At 38.7% G+C, this 27,864-nt stretch overlaps 1 protein-coding gene across 2 annotated transcripts; it reads right to left on the bottom strand.

Annotated features, from left to right (window-relative positions):
* Positions 1 to 332: 332 nt before the first annotated feature.
* MEMO1 (mediator of cell motility 1) lies at positions 333 to 27,864 on the bottom strand. 2 transcript variants are annotated; one of them, XM_063151892.1, is made up of 9 exons: positions 27,727 to 27,864; positions 15,644 to 15,725; positions 13,508 to 13,576; positions 11,514 to 11,626; positions 10,111 to 10,222; positions 9,048 to 9,190; positions 7,834 to 7,910; positions 2,367 to 2,471; positions 333 to 1,042 (listed from the first exon to the last, which is right to left on the bottom strand). In XM_063151892.1, exons 1-9 carry the CDS (start codon positions 27,785 to 27,787, stop codon positions 911 to 913), a joined length of 894 nt encoding a protein of 297 aa, XP_063007962.1. In that variant the 5' UTR covers positions 27,788 to 27,864; the 3' UTR covers positions 333 to 910. The 2 variants fall into 2 exon arrangements, with proteins under 2 accessions (XP_063007962.1, XP_063007963.1); XM_063151893.1 differs by lacking the exons at positions 9,048 to 9,190; positions 15,644 to 15,725; positions 27,727 to 27,864 and having other exon boundaries at positions 13,508 to 13,574.

The raw sequence follows: 27,864 nt of genomic DNA, 5'->3' as shown, positions 1-27,864 counted from the left end.
ACTGAGCATAAAAATCATTAAAAGTGTATTGCTGATACAAATTTGTATCACATACTAAAAGATACTATTTCATAGATTGTTTGTGAAACAGAAAAGATTAGACTATACAAAAAGTTTTCCAAATTCTTTTGCACAGCTGAACTCATAGTGCAGGTTTAAGATTTAAAAAAAAAAAATCTGTAAATGATGTAGTCAAAAGATGTTGAATACAAAATACATTCTGAAATATTTTACAGAATGGCTGAATTTCCAAGCATAAGAACTGAGGATAAAGAATGTTAATGATAAGCAGCCACATACAGAACACAAAGCAATAAGTTTAAATCAGACTATTTTGGTTTGTGTAGCCCTTTATTAGCAACTAAAATAGAAGATATCTGTTGTACATCACGGGTAGTAACTGACTATACTGGAGTTTTATTATATTCTAATACAGAATCATTTATAAATGCATTGTTTTCCTTTTTTTTTTTCTTTTATTAAAAAGCTTCCACCCCCTTTTCCCCCCTTTTTCCGTTTACAACTTGCAAAACTATTCTGAAAGCTGAGTATATGTGCACAGGTCTGCAAAGAGTGCAAATTTAGGATATGATAAATGCTTTACATGTTGTATTTTTAAGGACAGTCTACCACCATGCCTTCATAGCCATTATCTTTTCCAAAGAAAAAAAACAACTCTCACAAAAAGCTCGGATACCAGTCTTCCTTCCATTGTCCTAAACAAGAAAGCATTTTTAAATGAGTTGAAACTAAGGAAGGACTACACCTACTAGAAAAGAACAGAGTTCTATTAGTTTGAGGTTTCAGTATACCCAAAGACCAGGGGCTGTATCTTTGTAAGGGCTAGGGGGCTAGGCTGGGACCCCGAATACAGAGTGTGTGCAGGTGCCATCCCTGAGCATTCAGCAGTTCAGTGGACCATAAGTGCTCCAGCTGCATAACTCACGGAGCTGTCTTGCCAGTTTCGACACTGGCTCGACTGAGCGTAATTCAAAAATGAAAAGCTCATATTCATTCCATTCTTCTGGAGCTCGTTGATAGCCTGAGGAGAGAAAAAGAGCTGTTTAAAAAACGGCATCGATGAAATTTCATTTCCTAGGTCTCAAAGGTGCTTGCACCATCTCTCACAAGCTCATTATCTAAGCACTTCCCAGTAGCTAGTGGATGTAGCCTATTTCTGTGCTGTTTCATTCACTGACGCTTCCCCCACTGCACAGTGTAGATCCGTGCAGTTCTCTAAAGCAACACTGAACCTTCCATGATACCTCTTTTAGAAACAATGCTTTCAGTTCCATGGGGAATTTATACAGAAACACAGATGCAACAGAAAAAAGTCTAACACTATTAACACTTTCCAGATTCTATTTCTTCCATCAAGGAGAAAGGAGGTACAAAGATAATTTATTAAAGCATGACAATTGGCAAAAGTGAATGAACAGAACTTAGCTGTGATTCACTGCAAAATTAATAATTATCTGAGGGTAAGAGTTGGGTATATTTGCAGAGTTGTCATAGTACTGAACTTTGCTACATGCATCACTAGTATTGATAATGCTCATACAAACTTTTATGGACTCCACTTCAAAAGGTTCATTTCTACGTTCTCCATTCAGACTACATTCCCAGTGAATTAAGTTTTCCCTATTAAAAAAAATAACATGCTTCCTGTTTCATTGAATTACAGTAAAAATACAGTGAGATTCACTCAAGCAATATGACAAATCTGCAGCACTCCACCAGTGCTGTAAAGCAGCTGCAACCAAATTTAGACAACTAAGTTAAGCCAGGTTTGTGTTTGCACTGCATCAGCAAAGCAGAATATGGTAAGCAGAAAGGAATCTGAATTCTAACTGCTGTTAATTTGTGAGTTAATGGTGCTCTGCACTAAGCCTCTATAAGTATATCTCTCACCATATTTTCAAAACTCAAAACCACTGCCAGACATCACAAGGCACCCACAATACCTAGCTAATAGCAATATAGAGAAAATAAATTCACGTTCATAAGTACAAAAAAAGTACTGATGTACATGATTCAAAAAAGTACATACTTCTTCAGGGGGATGGATTTATTTGTTCATTTATTTAAGGCCAAGAGAAAGTGGATGATTGCATTTCATTGAAATTCAAAAGGAATGTGATATCTCATCTCCCTTAGGGAACTGAAAACCCTCAGCCCTTTCAAGAGCTTACATTTGTCTACATGCAAGACACGAAAATCAGAGACCAAATTGAGAACATTTAAAAAAATAAATTAATTCAAGGCTTGACATTTTAGAACTAAGGAATACTGCAGCAGCATTGTGTTTTACAAATGCAAGCATTTTCCCAGAAGTTGCATTCTTCAATAAATCAACATTTACTTACATTTAATAGCACTCCAATAGGATGTCTTCCACATATTGTATTATGGTATTTCTTCAAGTAATTGCTAAAAGATACAGGATCTAGCTGCTCTATAATGCTCATACCCTGAAAAAGAATTGATAGCAATAATTACATTACACATTCACAAGAAGGTGTTCATACATCATCTATTTGTTACAACAGAGCAGGAGGAAAATCCCTCTACTTTGTACCAAGGATATCAAAGGAATCTCAGCATGTGAGCTCTAGCTTGTAGTCATCTTGTTTCCATTCCTTGCCAAACTAAAAGTGCAGGAGCTCTTCCAGAGTTGTCATTAATCCACAGATCTGTGAAGTTCACATTAAAAAGGCTCTGAAGACTAGTTGATCCCCACCATCCAAGACTGCTTTACTTCCATAAGATTTGGTACAGCTATAAGCAGACAAATTTACTAAAAGGGCAAAGCAGGAAGAAGCTGTGCCACCATCTGTTCTCCCTGGTAACAAAGTTCAGGGCCAAGCACTTATCTGGGACTTCCAGATATCAAAAAACCCTAGACAAAACAAACACTATCCATGTGCAATTCACATGCTTAACAAGTGTGATGTATCCTGGACATAACAGGCACGCAAGGCAGTTGATCTGGGCATGGCTTGGCCCTTTGCTCAGAGTATAAAAACCAGATCCAGAAAATCTATCAAGTCGGTGCACAACAGGAGATGGTGCTTCCACTTCACAGGAGACAGTCACATGTATACATCCTTTCCTCCAAGGAGAGTGAGACCCATGATCTCATGGAGTCATGCTAAGAATACCAGCACACATGTGGAAAACAAAATCTTACACATACAAACATTTGCATTCTTAAAAGCAAAAAGAATCCTACAACTCCAGATACAGTCTACTCTTATCCCATCCCATAAAGCAGATCAAACACCATGAAACTAGTATAGAAACAAGTCTAAATCACTTATTGTCTCAGTTTTATAATGCGTTTGCTCTTTTGCCACTATTAGACTCCATCCTCATCTTTTTCTCCTTTCTCTGAAAATTATTCCCTTCACCAGGGAAATGAGCTTCAGACACTCACTAACTCAATAAAATACATAGTTATGCTGGTCCTGTTGGTGAAACACTAAGTTCTTTCTTAGAGACTAGGAAAAATAATATACTTTGCATGGGAATAACTGGAGGTTGATACCAGGAAAGGAGACAATTTCTTCTAAGATTCCTGCATTTGTCCCAGCTCTTTCCCCTACTTTTGGGTGATAAAAGGAGAAGCCACAATGCAGGAAGGAGTCAGTCTGAAATCTCCACCTCAAGAGTGAATTTTCCACAACACTCTGCAAGGGCGTTGGCTGATCTGGCACATATCAGCTAATTATTCAGGCTGGATCCCAGCTTACAATGGAGGAGCAGAAGATTCCCAGGAGAGCTGGGAGAATTACAAACAGCAACAATAACCACTACCCTTGTGTACTTTTAAACAGAAACAGACATATGATGAATTCATAAAGAAACATGTTTTGTGGAAAAACAAAACCAAGCTAAGTTGGCCAATTGGTGGTAAGAACTCGGTTTTTCTGGAGTCATGGAGAGAGTGTTTGGAGCCCTGGCCAGTAATTTCAGCTGTTAATCACTCCAGATCTACAGAGCCTAAATAAGTGCCAAAAAAATAATGGTAGCTATTCTCTAACTAACAGTGATTACATAGACACCATTGCATTTCCAAAGTTTCCAAAGAATATCTCTCAACCATCCATTTCCTTGCAGATTGTACATGTCAATACACAGCTAAAGAAAGCAGAACTAAACTTGACTAAATACTCAAGTGAAACTAAAGATGCAGAAGGCACTTACCTAGATACTGAACAGCTCATGAGAATATATTTTACCTGTCTGTAAAATCCTTTCATGACTTTCTAAAAACATGAAAATGGCTGCTCCATTGAGAGACTCACTTTACAGCTGTAAATCACTGGAACATACTGGGCAGAGGCATTTGAGCATTTGTCTCAAATGAATGGACATGGATTTATGAGAATGCCAAGTAAGCTTATTTCAATGCACAGTTCAGCACTGCAAAACATTTACAGCTATGCAGCTCATCCCAGAAAATGCTAACAGAGTTCCATACATCAGAGACTGGAGAAAATCTATAGGGAATTGGTACGAACAGATGTCCTATAAGCATTAGGTTGTACTGAACTCTTCAATCTTTTGGATTTAAAAATCATTGTGGCAGAGGAACAAAGACTATCAACCTTGTTTCTCAGTCTAATATGGCGTGGAGGAACAAAGGAAACATTTTTGCCAGGTTGTGTTTTACAAAAAGCAGAGGTATATGAAGATAATAATTTTCAGTATTTGAAACAACTCAGCTAGGCATGGCTTAGAACAGAGGTAAAACACAAAGCCCACATGGTACAAGTGTAAGAACAGTTTCACAGTTTATCACATGGTCATTATGGCATCAGGTAGAAATTGCATACCTCAGTTACCCACATACTGTTAATGGCATCTACAATATCCCAGCACAGTGCACTTAACATGATTACAAAGTTACATTTTCAAATAATATCCCTTAATACGATCAAGTATCTACAAGCCTACAAAAAAACTTTAAAAAATAATAACCCCACACACATATCCCAAAATAGACAAACAAAAACTCAATCCAACAACCAACAGGCTCCTTTTATACTATATGCCAATAATGCTTTGTTTGGCTGGTCAAGTAAAGTCTGTTATCAGTTATTTCAGCTGTTTCTTCACACTTCAATATCTAAACTAATAGCACTCTAATGGAAGTGGAAACAAACTTGGTCTTAGTACTACCCAGCCCAACTATCTCTGCATGTGTGAGTCACTCAGCCTACATGACAAATAACCACCAGGAAAATCACTGCCGAGGCACAGAGAAGAGAACAGGGACTTGGGTATCCAGGCAGAGACTCAATCTTACATTATGCCCAGCCTAAGAAGCCTTCCCAGGCTGGAGCACTGTGGAAGGTCCTGGCTCACTGCAGCACCACTGCAGAAGCCACCAGAATTCAGCAGGTCATTAGAGGTGCCTGAGAAGCCATGGGTGCTGAGCATTTTCCTGGACCAGGTACTGGCTATTCTTGCACAGCACTTGTCAGTGCCTGCATTTTCCCCCATCAGCATTCAGGGCACCACAATCCTCACGTTGACTCAACTGAGGCATAAAGTATCCCATACCAAATTTATGCTCCTATAAAACTAGCAATGTAGCACTGAAGATTAAAGTGAGCATTTTCTGTCTAGTCAATCAAAAACAATTACTCTTCAACAATATCTTACAAAATACTTCCTCCACTTATTTGTAAAAAGATAGTGTGTTTCAGGTTATGGTATACAAACTACTGCACATCAGTTACAGCTGCTCAGTTACAGCTCCAAATTTGAGGATTATCCCCTAAGGTACCCTTCTAACCACAAGGCTATTTCCTCCTTTTGCCATTACATCACAAAGTAGGCTGTGGTGACAGTGGTCAGATCAACAATTACCATGGAGAAACTGATGTCTGCCCAGCAATATTTACTACTCTGTATTTGTTTTATGCTGGAGCCTAATGGCTCTAAACTTCAATGTCCAAAGTATTCAGCAGTTTTTATGCACTAGGTGAGAAAATGCACCTATAGGTAAGGTCCAGTCCAATTAAGGAAGAGGCCATCATCCTCTCACAAAGGCATTTCTAAGGAAAATTGATTTCATCTTGCCCCAGAATACCTTCCTGCCTACAATGTGCTCAGCTGACTGCTTTCCTAGTTAGGACCAATAAAATGAAGCCAGTTTTAGCAGAGTTTTGTCTCTATCTTAACTCTGTTTTGTCTGTGTAGAGGCCTACTGCTTACAACAGTACAAGTTTGTTTAGTGTGTCAAATCACATGAAAAAATCCAATACTTATCTCTAAGGAAATAAGAAGTAGCCAAGTGAGACATAAAATTGAACAAACTTCCAAAAACTGGAAAAATGTGACAGGGAGATCATTGTGATATTGCTAATAAGACATCTCTGAAAATCACCAAAAACAAAAGCTCCTCCATATAGCATCTGAATATGGAGTCATGTGGTCAGACATGGCATGATACAAACAAGCAAAAAATAACCATAGTATGGCTGCTATACAGCAGCATGTTTAGTTTTCCAGTTAAACTTCAGATTGAAAAAGTATTTTCATAGTTATTAAACAGTAGACATGATTTTCCAGGTTACAAAAAATGTCACTTCCATTTAGCTGAATAACGACTAAAAGGAAGAGGTGGGGCAGCAATGTATTCCCTAAGAGTAATTAAATGCCAAAGTCCAGTCTTTCTTCAAGCTTTCACCACAGAAATTAACAAGGGGAAGCTAATGTTTGCTAATGCACCATAATCAGCTCTCCTGCAAAAACACTCAAAGCTACTGATGCTGGGATTCTGTAGAAAAACGCTTTTCTTGATAGAGAAGCCTCTCAACTGACCACAAGAATTATTAAAAATGGGATAAACAGAATGAAGGCAAATTATTTACTATTATTATTTCTATTCCAGTGATGAATAGTAGCAAAACAAAGAAGTTAATTTGTATACACAAGGCAAGAAAGTCTACAGATGTCTCCAACAGATAGGATTTATTCCTTCAAGATAAGGAAAACATTAACATACTATGAATAAGAACAGCTCTCTGTTCTAACAGATTCTACAGAAGTTACATAAATGATGCAAACAGTTGTAAAACAAATTTTATGGTTACGTATTTCCAGAAGAATTACTGTGCCTTAAGTATAGACTTGAACATTAAGTTGTTGGGGTTTTCTTATATTAAAAAAATCCTTGGCTCCTGTGACAGCAAAGAAAATGCAACATAACTGGCACTGGACCCTTATGGATTTAACATTCCTTTCAGCCTTTGGCCAAACCCCAAATGAAGCCTGGTGTACTGCTTTTCCCCACCACCTACTACAGAGTAAGGGGCAGGGGGAAGGCTACTCCCAAGGAAACAGGGGCTTTCATTTCCCTGACCAGTACAAAGCCCTACAGCCTTTCCTCTTCCAAATGGATGTTGCTGAAACCTTTGCATAATCACAATGCTGTTCCCATATGCAGGTATCACAGCAATCAAGCTGGAAGTACCACAATTTCCCATGCATAATTCTTATTGCTTTTCAAAAACAGAAGAGGGTATGTAGACAGAAATTACATTACATCAGGGCATTTTAGGTAGGTGAACATGCTTTTTTCTTCTTCATTAATTATGCTTACTAATTTATACCCACAATATGATTGTGTGCAGTCAGCAAAATGAAGGATACCAGCTAAAACCAACAGCTAAATTCTTATTGAGGTAAACAAAGGAAAATTATACATTCAATAAAATAGCTAATCTATAATATCTTGTTAGAAAAATTTCTCAAGTGTTCAGAGAAATGGAATGTACAGGAGAAATTTGTTAGTTAGTTCCACCAAATCTGAAAACTTACCATTTTATCTAGGTGCTCAATGGATCTATAAATTTCTCCTTGGGATTCATCATAGTAACTGTAACGGAACCTCTGACCTTGAAACAAAAATCACGTATAAAATAAAAAAGGGAAAAATTGTAGCTAAACCACTCCCTAATACCTACTAAATATTTGAAAGTATAATACTTATAAAGTAGTAATCTTCATTTATTTTATACTTTTTAGCTCCATTGAGGAAATTCTAGGGCAATCAAAGTAGCAGCCCAGAAGTAAAGTAAAAAAAATACATGATGGGTGGCTATATTCCTAAAGAGAAATCTACTATGCAGAACTGACACTGAAGTATCACTCACTATTGCCTCTTATTGCCTTAGAATCTGATTATGTAAATTAAGAAGTAAAGCAACATTCATTTTGCTATCCCTCTTGACAAAGCCAGATATGAAGTCAGGTTACTTCTGCTTGCACAACAATACCCACAGTAAATGAAGGTTAAAAGAAAAAAATCATGATAATTCAATGAGCAGTTCTAGATGGGTCATTAGCCACAACAGGACCAGGTCATTCTTACATACACCTTCCACCTACTCCACTTTAAAGATGAGTGAAACATGCACTTAATTAAGCTGAGCAAAGATGACAATGGAAAAAAAGGAAGAAGGTCTGTTGTGTCATGTATCTTTCTGAAGCAGTCCCTTTTCCAGCTACTATTACACTTCAAAGAAAAATAAAATTATAAAGCAGGGCAGAAGTCAAGGCTTCTGGAGTCTTTGTAGCTCTGTCACCAAGATGAACTGGGGTAGCACTGGTGAATTGGAATAAATAATCCATCTGCTATCTTACCCAGCAGTAAAACATACAAAACTTATTTCTGTCAGAGGAATGCGGCCATGCCCAGTGAATTTTTAGCTAATTCATTTTGAAAGTTGTTTTGAGGTGCTTAAAAGAAGAGTAAAAAGAGCAAGCAACTTCAGACAATTATTTCATTGCAACAGTAGAGAGACATATATAAATCACCATTTATTTCCTCCACTACACTGAAAACACATTACCACATTAATATTTTTTTACCTATTATTCCAGATTTTAAAGACTTTTTAACTTTATGAAGGCATTTAAGTTGCAAAAATGAATTTACCAGAAGTTCAAATGTTCAATGTTTAATAAAATACATTATTTGAAAACAGCTACAAAATATTCAATATACTCTTATAATGAGATATGGAACTTACCCCAATGGCAAAAGTCAGAAGAAACCACAAAGAGATTACTAGGATCAGCTAGGTATTTACTGAAGAGTTTTCCAAATTCCTGCTCTTTTGACTCACTCAGTGCTCCGACCAACACAGGAATAATAGTAAACTCATCCTTATGGCTTATAAGCAAAAGAAAAAAGGTTGTAATTCAAGTAACATCTGAAGATTTCTCAGGGCTTGCTAACTGAAACTGCAGAATGGTTTAAAAGGTTGCTATTATTTGAAGATAGCATTTTGCAAAGGTCATACTAGAATGTTGTTTTAGAACTTCAAAGTACTTCAATTTCAGAAAACATACACCCCCAAAACCAGTACTTCTCTCTGCTGCAAAGTAAAAATACCAGACAAACAAAAAGAAAAGACAGTGAAATCAGCAATGAAGTAAGAATTCAATTTTCCCTGTATAGATGCTGCATGTTGGGAATTCTCCAAAGTAAATGAAACTTATATGAAAATGCTCAACACAGTACCCAGGTATATACTGACACTCTAGGTAAAATTCAAAACACAATGGAAATTTAAACCCAACAAAAAGGGATGGGGCACATCTTAGGGAAGAAACCCCAACACAGACTGAAAATTTTTATTTAAAGAAAACATCTGAAACAGCAGCTATAAACATATGCCTGATTTCAAAATTAGTATTAAGGCTCCAAACAAACTTAAAATCCCACAGAAAACTATTTGAACTTCTTTCAGAGATGCCTTGAAAAGTGGGGGGAAAAATCAGCTACTGAAAAAAGTTCATGAAAGCATATCTAATATTAATTCTATTAAATAAACCTGTTTATAAGCGGTGCTATAACTTCATTGTTTAGGTGTTTGTTTTGCTCACAGTTTCAATTACAGCAACTTATCCTAGTCTTTGACCCTCTCCTTACCAAAATTTTTTTCAGGGGACAGGGAAGTATGAGCACTATATACACCATAAGGTCTTCTATGCCATAAAATGTATCATTATTTCCTACTGCACTTCACAGCAGCTCCAACATTTAATGCACATAATGTTCACTGTTGCAGAAGTAATTAGCCCCAGTACCTTTCCATGGCTTTAGCAGTGTAAGGCAAATGCATTTCAATACTGTGCTCATCTTCGTCTGTCTGTAGGGACATGCGCTCAAACATTCCAGTCTTCCACAATTCTGCATAAACTGAAATGAATTAAACAGCAGGTTTTAGTACTTTTTTTTGCTTATTTTTGAAAACTATTTCAAGTGCAAAAAGCAAGCTATGGTGTACCTTCATTAGAACATAGCCACTATAAAAAATTACTTGCCTCCAAGGGCTGTCATCATAAACCACTTGTTTCTAAATAAATTCAGAAATAAAATTATGTTCAAGGCATTAAAATATAAACATAATTGATTCAGTTTACAAAATGTGTTAGTATATTGAAAAAGATTTTGATGATACAAAATTTAATTCACAAACAAAACATTTGAAAACATACATGCATTTGCCCAGTCACTGAATTTTTATTTTCATAAACTGCCCATTAGATGTTAAAAAAAAAACTAATCCAATGAGCTATTGCTTGATTTGTTACTATTTAATTGAATTTATTATTGACTGAATCATGAAACGTAGAGACAGCCACAACTGATTAAGTAATTCACATTTTAAAGTTATCTTTTCTACTCTCAAATGTACTTGAGAGTATACAGAGTCATCTCCACATTCTGAAAATTCTCCACTGGATAATGAATTTGATGTAGGGCTGTGCCTCCTTCTCAACTCCATAAAGGAGCTCTACAGAAAGCAAAACACTTCTTACCTAAGGAAATTCTGCAGGCACTATGTAGAAAGCCTGAATTAGCTTTTTGAATCACAGTTACAATGAAACACAGCACATCTGTGCTAGCCTTTCTGAAAAAAGATACTGTATCACTTAGGTATACCTCAAAATACATAAAACCCAAAATATCAAATTAAACGTCATTGCACTTAGTTCAAAAGACTGGCATTTCATGGACTCACAGTTTTTAAGTTTGCAAGTGAGAAAGTCACATGCAATCCAAATAAAAGCAATTTTTTGTTTCTCTGTTATTCATTTATCAGGAATCAAACTCAAATCAACTAAAGAACCTTTATTTCCAGCCAGAACACTTAACAGGAGAATGGAAAAGATGTTCAGGGAGTTATTATTTGATGTAATACTTTTGTAGTTTTAAAACCCTGAAGCACACACTCAAAATTGAAAAGATAAGCAAAAATTTTGAATTCTTGCCAGAAGGAAGAGAAACTCTACGGTTATGACGTGACCATGTCTGAAACAACCAGGCTCATTCAGAAGTTCATTTTTTGTTGCACTAAAACCAGATTTGCACTTGTATGCCACTTAGAGCAAGGAAGTGCCCAACAAGAAGGAAGTCCCCAGCACTGCAGTACCACAGTCTATCACACCCAAGCCTCAGAGAAGTCCAAGCTCTGTCATGCACTTACTCTTTTGGTCAATTCGAAGGTCATACAGAGGTGTTCTGTAAATGTCCACACTGGAAAGTGCACATCGGGAGAGGGGCACGTGATGGGAAGGCCCAAGAATGAAAATTTTTCGGCTGCAACAATTAACAGAAGGCCACAATTTAGACAACTGTAATTGTACAGCAACTCAGCTCAGAGTAACAAGTTTAAGGGAAGCATACCAAGTAGTACTTTCTCATGGCTACAACAGTTTTACTGTGTTGTCAGGAAGACCCCACATCAATGCCTGGCCCAGTCTTGCTTGGTATGTCAGGCATTATCATGAGATCAGTTCAATTATGCTCTACCCTTAAATCTCTTAAGCAGGTTATATATCAGAGGGCACTCATCAGCTAGAAATTTGTCGGACTTCATTCATTTGGAGGCTGAATGATGTGTTACAGCCACTTCGAATGGATTTTTGAACTCTCTCCTTGAATCAACACAACCTTCAGCTACTCACCACCTTCAATAAATAGAGGATCAAATAACAATTATGAGTTTATCATCCACTCGGAGTTTTTCCACTTATTTACTTGATTAGCCTTACTTGGGTTTCACTAAATTAAATTTTAAGTCCTTCTCAAATGCTGGGTTTATGTTCTTACATGTGATGGTTTTTTTGCTGTTGCATCAACAACAAGAGACTTGGACCAGAACATTCATAGCTTTAGCTGATACTGCAACCTTTTACATGTCATCATGACATCATTATTTCATCAGGTCCTCAGTTCCTGGCTCTTGGTTAGATATTAAGCGTCTCCTGCCACAGGTCTTAAAAGAAAAAGGGAAAAAAAATATAGGCAATTCAGCTTTTCATATCCAGGATTATATAGTCTTGTTTCTGGCACTGAATTAAAGGGGTGGGAGATATGTAAAGTTCTGAGGGTTTGGTTTTTTTTAATCCCTTACACAGGGAGTGCTATAACAAGGTACACTAAAACGCAAACTTCCTGCAAAGCTAATAAAAAACAAATATTCAAATATGCAATTTAGCAGTTCAGCTCAAAGATGAATTCTAAATATCCCATGCAGTAAAAAACAAATGATCCAGCAAGTTCAACCAACTCCTTATCAGGGTACAGCTTGTTCCAGAAATTTTACAGGAACTAGTTATCTGTCATACCATGAGCTATTTTCACATCATTTGCAATAGCTTAGAAAGAACTAAAACCATTGTCTTTGAAGAGTATTACAGCATGTTATCTTATGAACAACTGGTAAGCCGAGCCAGTTTTTATTTAGGATTGCAAAATGCATACTTTGAGTAAATACTGGAGACATTTTAAATTTTTGTCATTAAAAAAAATGTTGCAGTCAGCAGAGCATAAAAAATTATATTCCTCTACCCAAAAATAACTGGATTCAAATTTTCAGAGGCAGACACAGACTACAATAGCATGTCGGTTGGGTATTTTTTTACTTTTTCTTTTTTTAAACTTCTTAGAAACAGAAGTCCATTTTAAATTATTGGCACAATTAACTTTAATAAATACACCGGTCACTTCCTCCACAGCAGAGGAGGATCCTGGCAGTATTCAGCCCATAATCCTGCACTAAAAAAACAATGCAGAATTATGGTGAAGTATTTTAATCTACTTAATAAAACAAACAAAACCTCCCAACAAAACAACAACAACAAAAAAACAAAACAAAAGCCAAAAAAACCCAACAAAACCAGCTTGGGCTTTTATAAAGGCAGCGGAAAATCAGTAATAAACTGAAAAGTCTTTAATCCCTCCCTTGTAAATAGTTAGTTACCAATTATTTTAACAATATTCCTTTTTTTCCCCTTTTGTAACATCCAATTTGAACATTTATGAAGTTAAAACAGAAGTGATGCACAGAAGGCTAAAAAGAATACAAAATTAAAATGTGAGCACTTCAAGATGTAAGAATGTAACAAGATCATTCCACTTATCAGAGAATTGCAACCTCAGGGTCTTAGGCTTTGTAAAGAAAGCTGCAACACTCACGTGATATTGGGATCCACTTGTTTGTAAGCATGGGCTGCACAAGATCCACAGTAGGTATATCCTGCATGGCTGCAAACCAAAGTACACAAAATGATAGGATTTACATATTGCTTAACATCTTAAATATGTTGATATTCAGTGTTAATCTCTCAGGATTTTTTTGTCCCCAGTGAACCAGAAATTTTTAGAGTGATCCAAAACTCCTGAAAGAGCAGGAAAGTGCTGCTGCAGTATTGATCACACAAGACATGTATTTGTTGAAGAATTGGCAATGACCATTTATTGATCAGTAAAAAAACCTATCAGTGACCACTGAACAGTCAGGAAACCCCCAGATGAAAGGACCTTCCCTTACCTGTAAAGGATACATGCACACTGCACAACTGCCTGTTATCAGAAGCTCATGATAACGCTAACAGTGCAGCCAGTGAACTAGGGAGTGGCAAACTGGCAAACTACTGGAGAAAGCTCTTCTAACCACACTCCAGTAACTGACCATAATGACAGTAGAGGGGTCTTGGCAAAGAGAGAACTACATGTCACAGCAGATAAAGAGAGAATAAAAATGCTCTGTCATTGAAGAATAACTTAGCAACAGAATGAACAAGCACATGGAAAGGAGTGGAAGGCAGCATGCTATCTTTTACTGCAGGGAATAAGCTATATGCTTCACCATTTCCTATCAGTCTGGCATGGTCCTTCCTCAACCTCTGCTCTTGTGTGTGGTCCAAAACAATTTACAATTATTTTGACTAGTTGTTTCAAATATTGTCTTCAAATCTGAAAAACTATTCTCTTCAAGCCCATTAAAATGAGTGAAAATTCACATTACACTGCTAAAAGCATTAATTTCATAGAACATTCATTCCTACAATCCCAGGTAAAGGGGCAGAAAATGGCTCCTGGTCACTCAGCAGTATGCTCACAGCACAGTTTTACACAATGACACAATGATGCATGCTGCAAGCCCTGAGATTTACAGGATGCTTGAAGACACAAGTTCCCATTGACAGCACTGAAGGATTTTACACGTATTTATATGTAGGTATGCTCAGATACATTTATATTCATCCACAGACTGATACCTGGAGCAAGTTACCTTCAAAATGACCCTGGGATTTCACTTCATCACTTGTCCCACTGATTCTAAAGAGCTCAGAAAGGTACTAACATACATGCTAAGGGGGGAAACACAAGACCAAAACCTCACAAATGGGCAAGCTATGTTATCAGACAATGTCAAAAGAGTCTGCTGAAACGTTCCCTCTGCTACAGGCTTCTTCCAGCTTCCACAAAAATATTAAGCATATCCCATTTCACAGGTGGTAAAAAAAGGGCACAGTTAACATAAAAATGTGGTGAGATCACAGGAAGACCCCCAGCAATTCTGGAAAAAGAACCAAACTACATAATCTGCAGCTGAAAGGTCTCTTGACATTCCTGCAAGAAAGACTAAGGCAGATGTGGGACATTTCTTCTGCACACTCTATTATGCAATACTTCAAACATTAGGACAATGCTATGTTAGCACAGGACAAGCATCATATTTAAGGTGCTTTTTCCAGTGTTTCCTTCTACCTCATAATTATTTGGAATGACCAACATACTTTTGTCATTACACGTCTCAGCTATCTTCAAGAAATTGAATTCTCCCTAAATAGTTCAGATGATCCCTATTTTACCTGTGGACAAACAGCTCAAACAAAACCAACCTAAAATTTAAAAAATAAACAATTTTGGAGAGTTGAATAGTGCTTAATTGCTTTTTGCTTTTAAGGTCTGTTAAATTTTATTTAGAATGTGTGAGGGATGCACCAGTTTTGCTTATTTTGTTCTGAGGTGGGTTTTTTTTCTTTTATTGGAGGGGTTTTGTTTTTCTCATTAATATAACTCTGACCCATCTTACTGTGTCACAAACAAATATTATGTGTGCAGGCCATCAGCAAAGGCAAGCTAATCATACACCCAAATGTGCACAGATTTCTGTCATTCTATGCTATATCCAAAACACTTATTTAGAAACCATACAGCCCTACTTTCAGGTAATACTAGCTTTAAATAGTTTTCAAAATCACCAGAAAAAGAAGGAGCATTTAAACAAGTATTAGATATACTGAACTTCTGTTTCAAACTTACGGTGCAATAATGGCTCTTGCAGGTCTTTTTGTGGACTGTACTTGAGAAAGCCAACCTTCTAGCTGTGCATTCAGCTGGGGTCCTGTGAAGAGACATGGAAATATTGAAGCCATAAAAGAACCTAATACATCTCAAAAATTTACAAATAAAGCTTGAAAGTCCGGCAGATTTAAAAGTTATCTTAAACATTCAAAGCTGGGTTTAAACCTAAAAACAAACAAACAGAAAAAACTATTCCCCCAAAATACCCAATGCAACAACAAAAAGAAACCCCAACCCTGTAATGTTGAAGGTTACCATAGAAAACCTGGTCTGGAAAGTTCATTTACTGCACATCCAAACACACACTTATTGTTTCCTGCTCTGTGAGGACTACTGAACACACCACTTCACCATTTGAGAGAATTTCAAAAGAATCGCTGACAGATGATTGTTTCCTCTCATAACTGGATTTGCAGAATTCAGAAGTAAAAAGTTATGATCTTGATCAAGAGAGCCCAATATGAGAAGATGACAGAATACAAAGGCCTGACACTTGCATGATAGCAAATGACTATGGTAATAAATCCTTTATTAAACAAGTACATGAGCATAATACAAAACATTGTAACCTTGAAAATGTGCAAATGCACAGGAAAAAGCTAAAAATTAGAAGACATTATGCTTATCCTAACACCTTAACTTCTGGTCATTCAACATATATTTCAAGTACATAATCACTTAGTTGACATTAACTTTGATAATTGGCCAATCCAGAATTTAATTTTTTTAAACTAAGTTATGTACCTCAACAAGTAGCAAATGTTCTTAATTCAATCACCTGACACATGAAAAAAAAGCCTTCTAGAAATGCAACATTAAAAAACCAAACCAAACCAACCACATTTTGATTATTTCCCATCACAAGAAAGCTTTCTGATGTTAAGCTATCCTTCAGGAAGCGAGTCTGGCAAATACAGTAAAACATTCTTTCTTATTAAAGAACACTAAACAAACTTTTAAGAAAAATTCATTCAGCTGCTATTGTTACAAGTAACATAGGATTAACAAAGAAAATAGATGCACTTTTTTCAGCTGATACTATGCTTTTGACAGAACTCTATGCCAGCAGAGTTTATCTGTAAAGTATGGTGCAGCAAGCTGCTTTTCTTCTTCCATGCACGTTGTAGATCTTTGTATCTTCCCCATGCAGGTGTTGAACTGCCAACTGCCAGTGGAAGTCAAAACCAAATTAAACTACCTGAAGCCATTCCACAGATACATTCCAAACAGCCCTGACAAGGGCTGACAGCTCTCCAAAGGGCTGACAAGAACCACAGAGAACGAGAGAAAAGGTGTCAACTTTTGCAGAATCCAATCAGTCCAACCAGGGATATCCAACCAGGGATAGTCAAAAAACTTTCCCTAGAAAATGCAGACATGAAGGGTGGAGGTGTTGAAGGCATTAGTTTTTATACAGAACTTAAATCCATGTCTCCTTGAAAAAGGACAACTTCTTAGTTGTGAAGAGCCCTACCTTCTTACATGAAGGAAGAGAACAAGTGCAGCACCATTTTCCTAAATTTTCTATTACACCTTGAAAGTCTTAGTTACTGTCTGCAACTCTAACAAGGTGAAAGAGTGACAGAGTAGCTGCTGTCACTCACATAATGCAGTGATTTTGTGAAATGATGAAATTGTTATAAAAATTCCACCACATACCAATTTTGTTTTGCTGCTTGTGTTGTTTGGAGAAATTACAAGCAGCTGACGTGCAATAGAGATAAGCATAATGACATGTTAGAAAATGGAGGTTATTGGGGAAGTTAAGTACAAATATTAGAAGGAGGGTGAAAACAGAGGGTCTCTATTTTCACCCTCCTTCTAAGATAATAGGAGACTAACAAAACAGTACACTTTTACAGTACTACCACTTTTATTTGTTACATACTTCAGTGAAGAAACAAGTCACCTAAAAAATGTTTTTACTTCCTAATTCTCCCAAAATATGTAGAAAGATAAAATACTTTTTGAATGAAGCACTTTAGGAGGACACTTTTTATCCCAACACTGACTACCCAGACTTAAATATTACTTTGCCCCACCTGACCTGTTCTCCTCAAAGAAGAGGATCCATAGGCAACAAAACTGCAAAAGTGACAGAATTTAAGCCAAGGGGAACTCTTCCCCTGCAAGACACTGTGCTCAGCCCTCCTCCATCCCTTCTTTAGCAAGAGTTTTTTTGTTTTTTTAAGGATGTGGTGAAGGCGATTTGCCCTCAGTTGAGATAAATCAGGTAACCTGCTGGACAGTTTAAAGACAAAGGTCAGAACACCTGGTAATATCCTAAAATTTCATGATTGGCCAAATCTGACTAAAATTTCCAATATTACAGTGTGGAAGTAGAGTAAGATGCCCAGGTTTGCTTAGTCTGCTACTACTGACACACACTCTAACAAAATAACATTTTCTTCCTAGAGGCAGTAAAATAACAGATCTCTAAGACCCAAGGGATGAAACTTTTTAAGTGTTTACTTAAGGACCAAGTAACACATCTGCTTTCAGATTTTTTTTCCTCTAATGCCAAGTATAAGGTGCCTGTTTAAATAATTAATTTTGACCTAATGTAAACTTTCATTTCAATTTATACTTATCTGCACTACTTTAATAAAATATGCAATCAAATTTCTCTCTCCAGAGGACTAACAGACAGAGAATGCAGAGTACAACATATCCATGACCTTTTAGCTAAAGAAAATGAAAGAAAAAAGGGGGGAAAAAATCAAACGGCACTCGGGTGAACTCAGAAAAGTATGTCCTACCTGCAGCTTCTTATGCTTACAAATACTTTAAGGGGTATACCCTAGAACTGTAATTTTCTTGTTACCAAATTAGCACCAACTTTTTCTTGAACTGTTCAGGGAAGTTTTTCTCCCAATTTCTCAAACATGAGGATGCTTAAAGCTAAAGTCAAAATACTTGAATTTGTTTTACAAAATATAAATAAACCCACACTATCACAGTAGCTGTGCTCTGCCATATGGAATTGTATTATAGTACATGAGTAACTTCCTCATAAAGAAGTTTTGTTCATATTTAAATGAAGCTTAACTGGAAAAACAGTCATCAAGACAATCCAGTGAATGTGTAGCTGACCAGCACGGGCAGTGAACAGCACTGCCACCCATGTATCCCCTTGCTGTTGTGGTTGGAAGTAAAATAGGTCCTGGCTCCTTGAACCTCAGGTGGAAAGCTCATCTTGAGAAAGCTGGCAGGATGAGAGCAACAGGGATTTTAAGGCTAACCCAGACAGAAGGGCAGAAAACCTTAGGGATGCAATTTCTGGATGCAACAATCGGTATACTTTAGCATTAGTAGTGTAAGATCAGACCTTTCATTGATCAAAAGGTTAAGCAGCAAAATATGAGCTTCACTGAAGTATGTAACATCAGGATCTGCATTTCAATCCTGTGAATTCAGGTATAAACATAGGTGTGTAACTAAAGATTTCTGACATTATCCATGGATATTTCACATCCTGTTTTGTTTTGAAAACCAGTAGAAGTTATGCCAAGGTTCAAAATAATTGCAAGCACAGACCAAGTCTCCACTGGGCAAATTTAGGGAAACAGGGCAGCATTTATTCAATTATCTTGCCTAAAAGGACAGCTTATTTTAACAATAAACATTATCCCATCACAAAGCTCTAGAGTAAGTAAGAAAGAATCCTTCCACATTGCTCGCATGCCATTGTCACCCAGGGAATAGTAACACAAAGACATCTGGTAGTGACTCAGATAAGTTCACCACCCCAATTTACAGCTGTGATGATCCAGACTCTATAGGTTAAGCCAAACCAGCACATTCTTTCCACAGCCAACCTCACCTTGTCGGTGAGGCTGAAGTGCTTATATGCCAAGTGTCAACACAATGTTATTGCATTTTTGCTCCTTTTCCTGCAGCCAACATTACACACACAAAACATACTTCTTCAGACTGGCAGGGAAGACTCAGAGTTTGCTCTGAATCCTCAGTCTCAGTGAACACTTTTTTTTACTGAAGAGCATAAACCTCAATCAAAATTTAGAGCAGTGCCAGGGAAAACTGCTCAGGTCCCCCTTGGCTGCAGGTGTAAAGCACTCGCAGCAAGGCAAGTAATGCTGGAGCACAGTGACAGTAACACTGCAGTCCCCAGCAATGACAGCTTTTACATGTCCAACAATGTCTCCCACCTATAGGAGCCACCACCCTCCTTTGAGTCTTTCACTTTTTAACTACCTTTTCCCATTGATGAGAAAAGTCTACACCTTAAAAATGCTTCTAATAAATATTACAACATGTGTAGTAAGAAGTGAGTAAGCTTTTACTGCTGTAGAGTGTTAGAAAAATCAAAGTAATAGTGAAACCCTGGGGGCTGGCAGACAATTGTTAGTAACTGGAACTAAGGGAACTCCTTTCTTCACAATTCTGAAGGTGAATCTGAAACACCAAATAAATTGTTAGGCAAACTGAAATCTGAAATGTGACAGAGGACTAACAGTTAAAATTGCAAAAAGTGTAAAGATTTTTCAAAAAACACAGACTGCACTTGGAAAAAAAAAACAAAACAAAACAACAAACCTGTTTCTCAATGCAACAAAAGGCATATCCTCGAATAAAGAATAAGTTTTAGCTATGCAAAGACTAGGATTTGTCAGGAATAGAAGGTGATCTCCAACAACTCATGTTAATGGGCACATTCTCCACTGCTAGCATATACTCTCATCCAATGTTGATAAAATGGCGAAATCAGACTATAGGCAACGCAGAAATTTACTAATGCAAACAAGAACCTGGGGGAAAATTAAGACACAAATAGAGATTACACCAATGCCACAGTAATTCCTATTTATATACATTGTAAGATGGAACTAAAACTGCAAGTAGTGCTTGAACAGGGGAAAATAAAACTGAAGCCACAACAGAAACACTGAAACAGATATCAAAATCTGCTTTGGTGGCAGTTCTTACTTGTATGCCCCAATTCTCCAGTACTCAACTAGTTACTGATTTTCCTTTACTGAAAGTTGGCAGAAATTAAAAAAAAAAAATCAAACTATAACGCCACTCATTAAGAATATCAACCAACATATACCTACCTAGCTTCCTTAAAAAACCTCAGTACCCAGGTCATTCAGAGATTCAAACAAATAACATTCTGTTTCCAAACCTCTTTAAATTATTTTAGCTCTAACACACACTAAATGTAAATGAGATCTGTGAAAGTGTGCACTAAGTGATACTTGCAGGCCTATTTTAATAATACCAGAACTACACCAAATATATAACTCTTTTTCAATTCCAACTGTACAGTGAAAGTTGAATCTACATTCTTTCTTTTGAAGTATGTTGATTTTGACAGTATTTAAGTGATTCAGCTAGAAATAATAGCCTAGAAATTGTATTTCAAATTATTCCAGTACGCTTTTTCAGTATACAATGCTAAATAATACAGTCTGCATATTAATGCTGGGTTCCATGTTTAATTCATAAAAGAGTCAGTAATGACACATCCAGTTTCCCCCTAAAAGGCCTAAAAAAAGATAAACGACCAAAGGGAGAGAGATATTACATTTGGTATTTAACATTGCAAAGCAAACACTTAATGAATTCGTAAGACACTATGATTAGTTGTTCACAGATTGCAAGGTAAGAACTTAAGTTAACAGCTGTATTTGTAATCCTTCAGCTAATGTCACAACATTAAGATTTCATGATCAGTACATTAATTATCCTGCTACTGCAGAAAGCTCCCTTCACGACAAGAGATCATAGAATTATTCAAGCTGGAAAAGACCTTTGAGATCATAGAGTTCAACCATAAGCCTAACACTGTCAAGCTCACCACTAAACCACATCTCATTTCAGTGACCCCCACATGCTTTTTCCATGTTTTCCTGGATCCATTTGTCTATGACCATCTACAAACAACATGATGATTCACTACTTCTACATTACATTTATGAACAAACTGTGATGAGTTATTCCAGTTTTGGGGAGTATGCCAGGGTTCTTGGCATGCCACAGTAAACCACTTTTATGGACTCTTCTACAGCATAGAGAACATCTTTCTCAACCCCTCGTCTGCATTCCTGGTCTGAACCACACAGAGTCACATGTGATTCCCTTCTGACCACTTCAGCTGCTGCAGAGACCCATATCCAGCACAGTACAGAGAAGAGATTCTGCCCTAAGCTAAGGTGGATGCAGCCTCTCAGGGTCAGTGAACCCAGCAGCAGCAATTGCCCTCACAGACTGTGGGCAGCAGGCCTGGGGAATGGATTACACACACTCAGCAATGCCACAGCAAAGCAGGAACAGCTGTAACTGATGTACACACTTTCTCTAATGCTGATGAGAAGTTCCAGCTCGTGCCAACAAGCATACAAATGCTGGATTACAGCACTGTTTGTTAAAATGAAGAGTCATCCTCTCATCACTCCTCAGGGCCCTCAAGCCCCAGAAGGCACAAATGAGAACAGTTTCGCTATCTCAGAATCACATTGCTATTGCATCTTGAAGTTGCCTACCTCACAGAGTAAGTGGGTTTTGACACCAGAAAAAACAGTATTTAGTAAAAAGGCAGTAAAAAAGCCTTAATTCTGATCTTACTGGGGATTACAAAGGAATAGAAGGGGTTGCAAATGTGAGAAAATAGTGGCCAACTTTGAGGGAAATGCAACCTCTGAAATGATCATTCATAGCATACAATTGCCTTTTCATTTATTTTCTGGTCTGCTGAAGTTCTTCAAAGCATTATACTTTCCTGCTGATCTAGACACCATCATGCAGACTTCTGTCCAAAAGACGAGGTTGAAACATTGCCGGCAGTACAACAGCCAGTTATTAGAGAGTTCTGGCATTTCTTGTCCAAACAAGTTAGAAGCTTAATCCTTACAAACAGTAGCAACAAGATGTCAGTGCCTACCTCCTTTGGGGTTCTTTTGCTGACAAGCTAGGGCAGCAGAAACACAAGTGCACCATTAAGCTTAAAGTCTCCTCAAATATTTACTGGCCATTTACTTGGCTCATCATTAAAAAAAAAAAAAAAAAAAAAAAGAGCATTCAAGACAATGAGTGCAATGGTGTTTCAAGTCGACGCAGCAATTACTCTGCCAACTCGCATTTGCATTAATAAGCTTATGGAAATTAAGGTTCTCCTAGTTCAAACAAGTTGGCACAGGCTAACAGCACACCTCTGGCCATTATGGTTTGGTCAGGGAAAGCAGAGAAATAAACCCTAACTAATACAACAACAAACTTGTTTTGCAGGGCAAGTTTCACATCATGGAGTATTGTTATTCTCGTACACTCTCAATTTGATTTTTACTCCTGTGACCTGGAAGAGCCTACTAAAACCCTTCATGTTTTACCTGTATCACCATGCCACTGACTGGGGAAAAGCTGAAACAAGAACTCTTATCACACACATTAATAAGGAGCAGCACAGTATTCAGTCAGTACTTCCAGGGGCCAGACAAGGGAGGCCAGCTGTGAGCCCATAAGCCATGTTCAGCACCATAATGTGATATCCCACTTGTCATGACAAGCAGCAGAGGAAAAAAGGACACACACAGTTAATGTTTATTTCCATTTCAGAAGCGTAGGGATTGATTTCCCACAGCAATAACTGCCCAGCACCATGCTCAGGATAGCATGTCATTTCCATTGCATTTCATCTGCTCTTTTGTATCTAGGAATGTGTCTGGCAGCATTCAAAGCCACTGAAAATTATGCCATTTTTGTTTCAAGTTGTCCTTAATCTTCCTCTTCCACCTGCTGGTTAAAAATCAATTTCTCAAGACGTCTGGATACTAGGTGGTTGAATTAACACAGCAGGACTGGGACTTCCTTCCAAAAATAAATGTGAGTGTACTATTTTTCACCACATAAGAGTGATATTTTCTTTTTTTTTTAACAATCTACATGACAGCAGTGCTGTGCGTTGTTTTTATTTACATTGTATGCTTTTATCTAAATTCTGCAAATGTTTTCAGTGGCCAGTACACACCAAGCTGCTAGTCCACAAAAGCAATGGCATGTCATATACCATTAACTTTATTTAATAGCAGACATGCAGATCAAGCTCTGCAAGTAAAGAACAAGGTTGTTTAGACCAGTGGCCTACTATCAGCAATGGGCACAGCACAGTTTCAGTCTGGAAGCTCAGTTGTAAAGCTTTCCATGCTCAGTGGTGCTGCTAAGTAGGAGGAGGAACAACAGACCAGACTCCACTGTTCTGTCTGCTGCCAATCAAATGCTCCAGAGGTATACACCTCAAGTTCATTAAGGTCCTGCATTGACTGATGTGGAATGAACATTATCTTTCCTCTAGAATTCTTGGTGTGGGGAAAGAGATGACAAACATTTTGGTTTGAACTGTCATACTGAACTCACCTACTGAAACTCTTAAAGACCTTAATTTTTAGATTTTTTTTTGTCACAACAGCACACAATGAAGAACACGTGGGAAGAGAAATGCTACATCATGGTGAAGTTCATCTTCCACTTCTTGCCCCCTTCTCAGCTTTACTGAGTAGGAAGCAGTGAGCTTTCTCCCTGGGACCTAACTTTCTCTCTAATACAAAGTTGTTTACTAAGATGAAACATTCTAACATGTGAACATATCTGAATGTGCATAATTGCCCAGCCAGTCCCACCTGCTCTACAGCATTCATTAGCATCATACAAGTAGGTGGTGTATTCATACTAGAATGGAGGGCATGTTTATATTTTCCAAGGCAGAACCTAAGCAGTGCACATCCCATGGCTGGAGAAAATGATGGAGCAATGGTCTATTTTCAGCTGAAACAATTGCTGCCCCATGGAAATGAGCAGCTCTAAAGACAAGAAGTGGCATTTCTTCCAAACCCTCTTACACACGTTGCATTGACTAACCATCCACGAAGAGTAGCAGCTTCCTCTTGGTTGTGGCTTCACTTGTGATATTGCTGCCATTCCTGGAGCGCAGGAGACAGCTAAGCCAGTTTAAGAATATCTTCTGACCTCCCCCCCCCCCCCCCAAAAAAAAAAAAAAAAAAAAGACTGCATTCTGTATCCATTCTTTGTCTTCCCCCTCAGCTGGCTTTGGTCCTTCTTTCCCAGAGCTGACTTCTACAGCCAGATTTCAGAGATTTTTTATTTTTAATATCAATGGGTGCTTCACTTTTGCAGTAAACCCCCTCCCAAGCACAGGATGCCATGCATCATCCTGGATGGTGTGTTGACATTTTAGCCCTAGGTACCAGGCACCTCAGGATAAACTACCACTTAAAAACCTTATCCTCACTCAATCCTTTTAAAAATGCTTTCAGAAAAGATTTTGAACACATCTGTAAAAAAATCACATTTCTCATTACCCTTTCAGATGGATCATCTTAACTACAGAGCAGGATGAGGGGCAGGGCACCCACTCACCCTGTGTAGTCAAACTCAGCTCTGTGGAAGGAGAGCAGTTTGGAGGAAAGGGGAAGCTCAAACACTAACCAGTTTACACAAAACACAACAAATCGTTTCTGGGCCGAGACAGGAGCACCAAGAACAGAGGAGGGAGGAGGACTTGAAAAGACAATCCCCAGAGAACCATGGGAACACGCTGAAGAACTGTCACAATTCAAACTAATCCCTGCCTCAGCTCCAGCCTTGAAGGTATGCAGGCTGAAAATACATGGTAAAATCCACTTTCTTCAAGCAGTACAATTGAGGAGACTACGTTACAAGTTTGAGGTAGCAGCTGACATGTGAGTCTGGCCTGAAATACAGGAAGATTTTAAGTTAAATCTACAATGAACACACAGCCTCTTGGTCCCCATTTGTTTTCTCTCGAGTTTTGATGGACCTTCCTAAATGGCACACAAAATTATTTATTTATTATTTATTGCTTTCAAGCAATAAATAATAGGTAGTCCTTGTCTTGCTGAACAGGCACAATTCCTGCTCTCACATACCCAGTGCAAACAGCAGAAAAGAGTTCTATAGCAAGACACAAAATACTCCTTGCTCATTTAAGGAAAAACATTTCCAAAATCCCCAGATTATGCAACATCAACCACTTACCCCCACCATACACACTGTAACAATTTAACTTGTCACAAGCACAGCTGTCATAATTCATTATTACAACATGATTCAGTTTGGGTTTTTTTTTTTTTTCATGCAGTGTGTCTGGGCAACCATCCCACATCTCCTCATAAGCAACTGCCAGAGGGCTGCCCAAAAGCAAGGGGAGTAACATGCTTTCGGATGTCCGACTACAAACAACTAGTACTGGCCAAACTAGTCACACGCACAGTGTAGCCTAACTAAATTATGCACTGCATTTTCACTGAGAAGAAAACAGTCAAACACAGTATCCATGCCTCTTAATTTATTTTCAAAAAATTAAAATTCTTATTTCCTGGTATCCAGTAACTTGTAATAACTTGACAGGAAGTCCAATGCCAAGCAAATGACAAAATTTGTGTGTAAGGTTATGTAGCCATTTCATATCACAGATCAGTTTTCTGCCTTACTCATAAATGAAAATATAAATTGCAGGACCAATTTGATTACCACAAAGCTCTGATGTTTTGATGTCTTTGGTTAAATCTATACCTATGACACGATTTTGTATATTTTCTGTAAATGGAGTACTATCTGTCTTTCTAGATCATCGGAAATAAACGTAGTTGCAAGCTGCACAAAGATTTGAGGCCAGTTTTGTCATGGACACAATAATTATGTTTAGAATATTAAGCTCACAAGGAAAACAATCATCCTCTATTGTTGTCTGGAAAATGCCTACCCAACCATTTGAAGCCCAGCTACTTATCACACAATCCACCTCTTCCTGTGTTTCCCTCTTCTCTGTATTTCTTTCTTCCCTTTCATTTTTTTGCCTCGTACTTCGTTCATCAATTTATGGAGGAGAAGGGAAACCACATCTATTTTAGCCAAGAGAAGTGTATGACTTGTCACATCCAATTCTTCTTAGACGTTAATTTAGGATCCTGAATGCAATATTTCATTGTTTGGTTTGGTTTATTTTCAATTGTACCCCCCCATCCCTCTGAACTGCTCATCTCGACAGCCTCTTGTTCATCTAAGCTCGTTCACCTGCAGTTCTGTAATCATCTTTACTCGCGGGGCCAGTAAAAGAACATCCCTTACAAATCTTATTAACAGCTCTGAAGAGACAAACGTGCATCCTTTTCACAAAAGCGGTTCTGCCCCCAAACCGAACAAAACTTATCTCCAAACACATGTGCTATCAAGCCATTATTACGTGTTTCTGCCCTTTTTTTGGCGTGGGCGAGGGGAGCGGCAGCTCGCCCTCCAATGCACCGCGTTTTTCTTCTATTCTTCTTCTGCAAGTGCCACATGTTTAAATGGACAGAGCCACTCCGCGCTATTGCCTAGTAACTTTTCACTCCTTCCAAAGAAAGCTAGGAAAGGAAAAATAGAAGGTTTCCTTGGACTGCAAAAAGACAAATAGATCTCCCTATTTCATACCTCCACAAGAAGTGAAATAAAACTCCCTATTTTCACACCTTCCCCCCTGCCTTCTAACCCCAGACGGGCGGTATTTTCTCATGGAATTAACAAAACAAAACCAATAAACCCCAGGAGCAGCTGAGAACACTGAAATCCGCCCGTGTGCTGTGACGGAGAGCAGCACTCGGTGCGAAGCACAGCCCCGGGCAGGCTCCAGCCGCGCCGCCGTGACACCGGCGGAGCAGCGGCGAGGCGCGGCTGCCGGGCAGGGCGGGCACACGAGGCGCAGCCGGGGCCCCGATCCATCCCCGGCGACGGCCAAACGCCGGGCTCCGCCGAGCGGCGCCGCTGCAGGCACCGGGGCGGCAGGAGAGGGGCACGGCGGCGGGCAGGTGCGTTCGGGGCTCGGCGGCACGGCCGTGCCCAGCCCTGCCCGCTCCCCGCCGCCGCCGGGCCCGGCACCCCAACCCCCGCCCGCCATGTGCCGGCGGGGGCGGAGCCGGCGGCCCCTCCCCGCGCCCGGTACCGGCTCCGGCGGCCCCAAAGTGCTGATTCAGCCCCCGCCGCCCGCTCCCCGCTCCCGGCGGCGGTACCTGAGGCCGTGTACCAGCTGCCGGCGTGGCTGGCCTCCCGGCAGAGCACCCGGTTGGACATCTTGGAGCCGGAGCCGCCTATGGTGTTCGGGGGGGGCGCTGGGGGACGGGCCCGCCCGCGGCGGCGGCGGCGGCGGC

The sequence above is a fragment of the Melospiza melodia genome, chromosome 3, assembly GCF_035770615.1.
Source record: "Melospiza melodia melodia isolate bMelMel2 chromosome 3, bMelMel2.pri, whole genome shotgun sequence".
NCBI classification, from domain to species: domain Eukaryota; kingdom Metazoa; phylum Chordata; class Aves; order Passeriformes; family Passerellidae; genus Melospiza; species Melospiza melodia.
Note: the sequence above shows the minus strand (reverse complement) of the source record. Positions and strands in the feature narration are given on the sequence as shown.